We start from the raw sequence: 9,957 nt of genomic DNA, 5'->3' as shown, positions 1-9,957 counted from the left end.
CTCTGGGTTTCCATCATACTTTACCCCTCCCTCTCCTTTTTGCCTCTCTTTCTTTCTCTCTTCCTCTCTCACGTTGCACACTGCCCCTCCCTCTCCCCCCCCCCCTCGCTATCTTTTCTCTGTCTCGCTCTTCTGTCTCTCCCTCTCTTTCTCTTGCCTCTCTTCCTCTCCCTCTACATCCTCCCCTCCCCCACTGGTGCCTCTCATTTTCTCTCTCTCCCCTCTCTCACTCCACCATTTCACTCACTCACTCACTCACTCCCCCTCCCATCCCTGTTCTCTTTATCTCCTCCCCTCCCTCCCCCTTCAATCCCTCTTTCATTCCATGCAATCATCTGTTCTTTCTTTCTCTCTCTGCTTCCTCTATTACGCCCCCATTTTGTCCTCTGCCATTTCCCTCTCTCCCTCTCTCTTTTTCCTCCATGTTCTTTCTCTTTTGTTGTTTACCACACTTCCATGACATTTATGATACAAACTTTATAAAAAAAACATTTTTTTTCTATCACAGAAAAACGAACCCATTAGGCAGGGGAACAATTATATTTCTAGAATAAAACCTACACCTTGAACACAATACTCTCCTTCCCAGTCACATACATTTTGCACATTATCTTCTTATTTCACTCATCCATCTGTGGTGCCATTTACCGTACTCCTCTTTGCGTAGTTCCTGTAATGACCTGGCCCGAATCTACCATTTTTACCCCAAACACGGTAGTGGTTGCTTCTCTTCGGTAGCATTCAACAAGTGGCTTACTTGCTAGACTCCAAAACAACCCCAACTGCCAGTCATCGTCCTCAATGGAACATAAACTACATTAGCCAGGTGCTTTCCTCACCTATCATGTTTAGGGTGGCCTCATGAGATGATGTGCTCCTTCAGCACAGCTGGGAGCTGCAGCCATTGATGGTTTGCTGTGGTTTTATGGGACAACTGATCTGTTTTTGTTTATATAGGAGGAGGATATATTTGAGTACGTAGAAGCTATTTTAGTCTGCACCAGTTCTTTTTTTGTACATGAACGACATGTAGTGTTTGTCAAAGTTTAGAGGAGGAGTATTATTCTGACCTGGCTAAATCATCAGAATAAAACCTGTTAGAAAGCACATTAAAAACAAATGTTCAAACAATAATCCTGTTTACATAACCTCTCAGACAGTACACGTAGTAGTGGTAACAATAATTTTATTTTGGCACTTTTCAATACACTCAAGGTCATCTTACAGCATGAAATTAACAACAAAAGTAATATTAGGAGAAATTTAAAATCCTGAATGTAAAACATATTAAAAAACAAACAAACATGATTATAGTTGATATGCTGATCTGAACAGGTAAGTGTTCTGTGATTGAAACTGTCAGAGTCCAGCTGATAGAGGTGAAGCGATGCTGTGTTCCAAAGACGAGGCGAACCTCAGCTTCTGGCACCCGTGGTGTTAAGTCTGATACATGGAACAGTCGGTAGAGTGGCTGAGCTGAGTATATGAAGGAGTGTGAGGATGAAGAAGGTCTGAGAGACACTGGGGTTGTCAAGTCATTAAGCACTTTGAAAGTGAGGAGAAGAATCTGTATTGGATGCATTGGCGAATGGGGAGCCAATGAAGCTGGGTGAGATTATGTGTAATGTGATCGGTGGACTTGGTGCAGTTGATGATTCTTGCTGCAGAGTTATGTACCATTTGGAACCAATTAAGCAATTCTTTGGGGAGCCCAGAGAGAATGGCATAGAGGGAATAATCCAAATGAAAGGTGACCAGGGCGTGAACCAGAACTTGTGTGCTGAGTTGAGAAAGAAACAAGTGTAGTTTCGAAATGTTACATAGGTGGAAGAAGGCTGAACCTGAGACATTATTGGAGAGGGAAAAGGCTGAACCTGAGACATTATTGGAGAGGGAAAAGGCTGAACCTGAGAGGAAGAGTATTGCCCAAGATTATTCCAAGACTTTTGACACTTTTTGCAAAAGTGTGGACTTAAGAACCACCTATAGAAACAACAAAAAATAGACTTTTGATTTAGGATCATTTCACGTTTACTGATGTCTAGTTTGAGCTGATTGATTATTTTCCCAGTGGTGATGGCCTGTAGGTCATGGCGAGGATAGAAGGGGGAAGAGAGGTGTTGGGTTTTGCAGAAATACAAAGCTGTTTGTCGTCAGCATAAAAATTAAACTGTTTTGTGAGATGGGGGAAAAATATTTTCAAGATAAAGAAGATAAATTCATAATTTGCACAGAAAGATACCTGAGGGATACCATGTGTGACAGAGGCTGATGAAAAGCCTTATTTGTTTTTGTAAGTCTTGCCTTGAAAAAATCATTTATGTCAGAAAGTCTCCTTGATTCCAATATTGACCAGTTGTTGGCCAATATTGGAATGCGGAATGTAAAAAGTGGCACTGAGGTCAAAGAGGAGGAGGGTATTAAGAAAGCAGGTTTCTAGTGTGAGGAGATCAGTGGTGATTTTAACAAGCTGCTCCAAATATGTCTAGAATGGAATTGAAATGGCTTGGGTGGGTCTGAAGATGTGATGCCTCTATGCTTTCCAAAACTCAGGAAATGGATGAAAGGCTGGAAATGGCCCTATAGTTATTAAGGTTGTTGGAGTCAGATGATGAGCATGTTAATTTAAGTTTTAAAATCTGCTATGACTTTACAGCTCGTGGCTCAAATCGGTCAACAACTGCTTCACTGGGTGAATGGGTTAAATGCAGAGGAACTATTTCCCTATGGGGGCTAACACATACACATTATTATTATTATATCAGTTTCCTTCTTACTGGATCTTTGGTTCTCTCTCTCTGTTTTTGTTTTGTTTGTTTTTTTAAATTAATGAGATTGTCAAAAAATTAATGAAAATCACTATTCGTTTTTACGGTAGGAAAGGTATTGGTTTAAATACACATTGCTTTAGTAAGAACACAGCTGTAGCTAGTGTAGCTACCAGTATTAACTGATTTGACAGCACTGTTATAAGTACATTTGCCAAAGTATCATATCATCGCAGGTAAGATGCATTAAAATTCTTAAAATGCAAACTTGTGGATCCACAGATTTGCAGCAGCAATGTGGAGTTGAGATCACTGCTAGCAAATATAGCCATGGCTCTTCAGTGGCTCTCTGACAGGCTCTGTAGGTCAAAGGCAGGGAGATCTGTCCAGTCCATGTTTGGCTCTGTCCCACCTTTGTGTCTTTTATGTGAATATAGCCAGATCCACATCAAGTCTGGATGCATTTGAGACAGACACCTGGCAGGATACATGGGAGAAGCCACGTTTGGTCAAATTTCACTTCCTGCTGCCGTTTGATTTTATCTTTAGGAAGCTGCGACTGTTGCTGAACAGGAAAAAAAAGTGTTCATTCGTTCTTGAGAATACAGCTTGCACAAGAGGTTGGAAGATGCAGACTCTGCAACTCTTTCCCAAGTGTTTTGGCATTTCCAAATCTACATACCTTTGTGTTGTATATGTACTGCATCCTTTTTCATTTGTAAGTTTATTTGGCTTCACGGTTTGGTTTCTTATTATTTCAGGTCACAATTTCTCCTTAAGCATGTCTCCCTGCCTCTGACCATCTTGCTTTTAAATGCTTGAACTGTGAACAGGGCCCAAGAGAGTAGGAGTTCTAGCTGAAGCAGAAGTCACACCCCTCTGCATTTTGTAAAACTGCATTCAGAAATCATCCATTTAGTTTGTTCTTCATAGACAAATATGTATCGCTAATACTTTTCTTTGCATATGTAAAGCCAAAGTCAAGTAATTTTAAAGTAACTGATGGTTTTGTTTAAGTTTAAATGAGCAACACAATCTTGCATTAATTCTTACTGTGGAAAAAGTATGCAAAATGTTACATAAAGACTAGACTATATGCCATGATCCTCTCTGCTTGACTTGCGTGACTGACAGGAAGTGTGCTGTAGCGTGACCAAAGGGAAAGTTAACTATTTTTGGAAAGTTTTATTTGGTAAATAAAAGCATGAAAATCAGTGAGGCTCAAAGTAGAGGCACCATAATACTTGCTCATTGAAGATTATTCTAAAACATAAATTGAACTTAAGGCAGGGAATGAATAATATGAAATCAGCTTATTATGGTAGCATATAAAAAAGACATACTTGAAGCATATCCACACAATATACCTTTTGCAGTTTACTTAAACAAGGGATAAGGGAAACAAAAATATGGGAAATGATGGATCGTCTGTAACTATTTCTTGTGGACCTTTTATGTTCTTGAGTAATCACAGAAGTGTTAAATTTGTTAATTTACAGAAAATTGTGGGAAGATTTGTTCCCAGTTCCTTTAGAGTCCAAGGTGACATTTTGCAGGGAACCAAAATATGCTGATTTTTATCAGGAACATTTTGGATGTAGTCTTGTTTCTGATTAATATTGTCTTGATTGCCTAATCAGTTAATAAATTAATCAAACCTAATATGTTTTTTTTTTCTCAACTTTGCATATTTGCGTCTTCATTAGATCCTGACTGATATTTTGGTCCCCTGACATTATCAGCTGATATTGGCCTATTATGCAGTATATACACTAGCCAGACACTTCATTAGGTACAGCTTGATAGTACCAGGTTTTACTGTCAGAACTGCTATAATTCAACATGGTGCTGTAAACATTCCTCAGAGGTTTTGGTCCAAACTGACATCATGGTGTTAATTGCTGCAGATTTGTCTGCTGCACATACGTGACAGCAATCTCCCATTCCACCACATACCAAAGGTGCTCTGTTGGATTGAGATCTGGTAACTGTGGAGACCGTTTAAGTACAGTGAACTTATTCTCATATTCAAGAAACAAGTTTGAGATATTTTGAGATGATTTGAGCTTTGTGACACGTCATGTTATCCTGCTGGAAACAGCCATCAGAAGATGTGTGGTGGTCACAAAGGGATGGGCATGGTAACAGTACTCTTTAATACTGTTTAAATGATGATCGTTGGTAATAAAGGGCCCAAAGTGTATCAAAAAATATCCCCCACACCTTCACGTCACCTGGCCTGAACTGTTGATGCAGGGCAGGATGGATCTGTGCTGTAAATAGCATTGGTGGATAGTTCAATAATTATCTGAACCAAAAAATCTAGTATTGGTCAGGCATCAGAATTTCTATCAAAGCTAAACTACAGGCATGAAAAGGGGTAACACTTTAGGTTTTCATAAAAAACACAGTAGCTGTACTTGGAGTGAACTCAGTCTCTGTAGACGTGTTCTGCGACAGGGGGGTGATGTGCGATTGATCTGATTGAAGGAAAGATTGTCACTTTTTATGGAAATGAATGTTGTGTACCCACAGTATGTTTTAGAGCAAACACTGCTTTGGCTCAAACACTCATTAATAATGTCTTCCAGTGTCTACAATTACAGTCATCTGTTGATTTATTTTTGGCAGCATCCACTGACACACTCATGAGATTTTTGCATATTTTAAAATTTAAATAAATTCTTGGAAAAATGATTAAGTGATTGACAGACCCGTTTGTGTCTGTGATCAGAGTTTGATTGACAAAAACAGCGAGGTTGGTACCTTAGGCCCACTATTTATGTGAATCAGTAAAATAACAGATTGGTTGATAATAACACTAATAGTTTTTTGAGTCCTCAGTCTTTGTGGACTAATACACCAGTACAAAGTATTTCCTGCAAAGTGCATACAAGACACTATGCTGAATGTAGGTTTTTATATGTCTGTCGCCCTTTTTCTCATTTCGCTCCATAATTTGCAGCTTTCGCGTTGTCTCGCTTTCATCATTGGCAGGATATGCATGACCATTGTGGACCGTGAGGCCACCGTCTCGCCGCTCAACATCTATCTGATCTCTCCACGCATCCCATTTCACTGAAGGTGCCGTGGTCGTCAGATGACGTGAAAAGAGATGAAAGTTCTTCACACTTGAACTTTGACGTTTCCTCAGGCGTCAATCAGCAGCTCATTTTGTGTGTGTGTGTGTGTATGCATGTGCGTGTGATCCATGGGACTGTTTGATGCATCATTTCAAGCAGAATAATATCTCCGTGCTATTCTTTTACTTTTCATTGCTTCTTTTTCTTTTACCGCATTCTGCTCCCATCCCCCCGTCTCCTTTCTTTTTCTCTCTCTCTTTCTGTCTCCCCCCTCCCCTCTCTTTTCCTTGAGTATTCTTTCGTTTCAGTCTCTCCTCCTGCCCCCCCATCCATTTGCTCATCTCCTTGTCAGTCACCTTCCATCTCTTTCTTTCTCTCACCGTCTCTCTTCTTTCTCCTCTCTCATGTAACACGCTCGCATCCGAGACTGTGCACGAAACAATCTTCCAACACTTTCCCATACTCGTAAACCTCACTTGATCAATGAGAGAGTGAAAAGATACAGAGGGGAAGGCGCAGGGATGCATGGATGAAACACAGAGAAGAACTCAGCTGCAGATACAGGAAAAGAGACAGACAGGGATGTGCAGAAACAAAGATGAAGAATGACACACAAAGAAAGAAGAAAGGAGGGCGAGTTGCTTTGGTGGAGCCATAATTTCAGACGGATATGATGCTGATCTTGTTTTTGTTGTTGGTGTGTGCGTCTTTTGACTTTGATGTGACTTAACCTATTGATTACTGGACTGTCAAGGAACCTTGTGCATCAGTGCTGCGCCTGTGTATGCGTGTGTTTTTAAACCTACTGGCCACACGTGCTCATTTGGCTGCAAGGATATTTGGTTTGTTTAGTGTCTGCTCTGTGTTTGCGCTGGTGCGACCAGACTCTCTACCGAAACTGTGCTGAAGACTAAAGAGAAGGAGGCGGAGGGTAGCGTTAGCCCCGCCTCCTCACATCCCTCACGTATAAATAGGAGGCAAACATAGTCTATTCTCACTCAACACTCGCACTGAAGAATGAGATCCTTGAAGCACCTGAAACCTCACAGCAGGAGGAGCGTGGTGAGTTCACTGGCTCTCGCTCGTAGCATGTTAAGTGGTAGTTTGCTGAGGTGGTGGGCAACGTGGGTTTGATCCCGGCAAAGCTGAAATGATACAGATAGAAAACTGCCATCAGAGATGCTTTGATTGTATCTGGTTTTCTTTTGTTTGTAAAGTTGCTTTCTGTGGAGTCTTTTTTTATTCTAAATGAAGAGCTGCCACTTGCATTAACTTATCGCAATCTCTCTATGAGCTTTTAAAAAAAAAAAAATCTTTTTCCCAAACTCTTCTTCGGTGTCATCTTTTTGTCTTCTTCACTTTTTGTTTTTATCTTTCATTGAGTGTCTGGCTTTCATTTTGGCATTTTCCTTTCTCCTTCTGTCTCCTGGTTGCTCACTGCCTCTCCCTCCCTCCCTTTCCCTCTGTCTCTACATGTCTTTCTTTTTCTTTCTTCCTCTTGCTCTCTTTTGCCTGCTGCCTCACACTCACCCTCTCACTCTTTCACTCAGCCCTCTCCTCCTCCCCCTCCCTCTCTTATATGTGTGTCTCTCTCTCAGCCTTCCTCCTTCCCTCCTGCCCACCCCCTCCTTCTCCTTATCTCTCCTTCACTCTCCCTTTACCTTACATTTTCTCCTTTTTTTCTTTTTTTCCTCTCCCTCCTCCCTTTCACTAGACTCTTGCATGCTCTAAGCTCTCACTCGCTCACTCTTTTTCCTGCTTCTCTCCCTCCCTCCCTCCATCTCTGTCTCTGCTTCTGTTCTCACTCTGCTCTCCAGTGTTTTTGTCTTATCTCGTGCTTTTCTATTCTTTTTTTTTTTCATTTCTTAATCTTGCTCAGTTTTCATTCTTTTCTTTTCTTTTTTCTTTCTTGCACTTGAATGTGTGTTTGTGTGGAGATCAGTAGGCCATCTAATCCACCACCACTCACTCACACACACACACACACACACACACATCATGCATGGTTAGCACGTTGGATTAGGATGCTGTCTTTCATAGTTCCTGTCTCTCCAGATCTGAAGGTTTGTTTTTGACACTGTTCATTCAGGTTGACTATTTGTACTAGGAAGAGTGATTTGGGGATAGATTTGCCTCAGTGGGAGGAAATGTTGTCTGCTTTTGCGCATCCTTTCTAGTGATGTAATAAACAGCTCCTGAAAATCAAAATTGTTCTTACTTTTCCCCCTCTCTGTCAGCAACTAGCTCAAAGAATCTGATCAGATGAGTCTCACCACCTTTTTTTCTTCAGTAGCTCATTTTTAATGGAGTGGAGGATGGTGCACAGTAGTTCACATTGAAAACATAACTTCCTGCCTTTATAAAAATTTACACTGAGCTTGATTTTTGTTCCCCTCTATAACACTTGGCAATAAAAAACATTAAAATGGTGATCTCTTTACAAACGGTTTGTCTCTTTCCTGTTCCAGGAGGAGGCGAGCCGGCGCCTGGGTAGATGTGAGCCCAAGGTAATGGCCAGGCTGGTGGACATAGGCACACAGACAGATCCAGTAGTTGTGCTGTCCTTGGCCCAGGCCGCCGTGCTAGGTCTCATCTCCCAGAATGAAGTATTCGGAGCTACCATTGCACCAAACGGCTTCTACACTGGTGAACCAAAAGAGTCCCCTGCACCCCCAGTAGACGGAGTTGACTACGAGTACGCAGACCAACTTATCGGCGCCAACGGAGATTATCTTGGAGAAAACTTGGGAGAAGACGGTCAGATGCAACCAAGCTGCAGCCAGCGGCGGTGGCAGCAGGGGCCGCCTCAGCATCCAGATGGGAAAATGGTGGTCCCCGATCGTCATGGCCTTCAAGCAGGTGACATGTCCTCTTCCCACGTGAAAGGGGAAGGGATGAACTCTGGAATGTCCTCCTGTGTCCACATGCTGAACAATATGGCTCCCAGAGGTGGTCTGGTTCAAGTAGATCCGGCCACCCTGAGAGGCACCAACAAGAACTGTGCAGAATGTGAGCGGGATGCTACAAACCAGCAGCAAGCCAACACACATGTCCACCCCCCTCCTCCCCAGGTGGCCCACAGGGGACCGGAGCAGGGCCACAGAGGACTGCAGGGCCAGCGCCCGATGGGGGGCCACGGTCGAGGTGGTAGAGAGGATGAAGAAGAGGTAGAACACCAGGGGAACACAATGATGAAACCCACACAGCAGGAGGAAGCTATCAGCAGCTACTTCCAGACCAGTGAAGTGGGAAGCTACGATTCTACAGAGATGGGAATGGGGGGCGAGTATGAAGACAGCAGCCAGAGTATGATGTGGACAGACGGGAGTGCGGCAGGGCAGCATCCCCAGCCTCCACACCCCCAGCCTCCACGTAGACACGGTGGCCGTAGAGTAGACCGGCTAGATATCAACATCCAGATTGATGAATCCTACTGCGTAGACGTGGGAGACGGTTTGAAACGCTGGAAATGTCGCATGTGTGATAAATCCTACACCTCTAAGTATAACCTGGTCACACACATCCTGGGCCACAACGGCATCAAACCGCATGCTTGTCCACATTGCGGAAAGCTTTTCAAGCAGCCCAGTCACCTCCAAACCCATCTGCTAACCCACCAAGGTACGCGGCCTCACAAGTGCACAGTCTGCAAGAAGGGCTTCACCCAGACCAGTCACCTGAAGCGACACATGCTGCAACACACCGATGTAAAGCCCTACAGCTGCCGCTTCTGCCGCCGTGGCTTCGCCTATCCCAGCGAACTGCGAGCGCACGAGGTGAAGCACGAACGAGGCCGCTGCCATGTGTGCTCGCAATGTGGCATGGAGTTCCCCACCTATGCTCACCTCAAACGCCACCAGACCAGCCACCAGGGCCCCCACACCTTCCAGTGCACCGAGTGTAATAAGTCTTTCGCCTACCGTAGCCAGCTCCAGAACCACCTCCTGAAGCACCAGAGCCCGAGGCCTTACACCTGCTCCCAGTGCGGCCTGGAGTTTGTGCAACTCCACCACCTACGTCAGCACTCGCTCACCCATAAGGTATCTGACTGCTCAAGTTGCACACATGCTGTAAATGTTACCTGTAGATCAGTATTCAGCAGAGAG

The 9,957-nt window shown here is 43.4% G+C and overlaps 1 protein-coding gene across 1 annotated transcript; it reads left to right on the top strand.

Annotated features, from left to right (window-relative positions):
* Positions 1–368: 368 nt before the first annotated feature.
* Positions 369–9,949, top strand: LOC102300594 (zinc finger protein 710-like; the record flags this gene model as incomplete). The annotated part of the gene is made up of 2 exons (XM_042215015.1): positions 369–6,913; positions 8,320–9,949. Coding segments are annotated over exons 1-2 (1,675 nt in total), but the record flags the coding sequence as incomplete, so codon positions are not given.
* Positions 9,950–9,957: the final 8 nt, after the last annotated feature.

The sequence above is a fragment of the Haplochromis burtoni genome, unplaced genomic scaffold (genome assembly GCF_018398535.1).
Source record: "Haplochromis burtoni strain Fernald_Lab_line unplaced genomic scaffold, NCSU_Asbu1 Contig_641, whole genome shotgun sequence".
In the NCBI taxonomy this organism is placed as follows: domain Eukaryota; kingdom Metazoa; phylum Chordata; class Actinopteri; order Cichliformes; family Cichlidae; genus Haplochromis; species Haplochromis burtoni.
The sequence above is the reverse complement of the archived record's forward strand: the minus strand, read 5'-3'. Positions and strand labels throughout refer to the sequence as shown.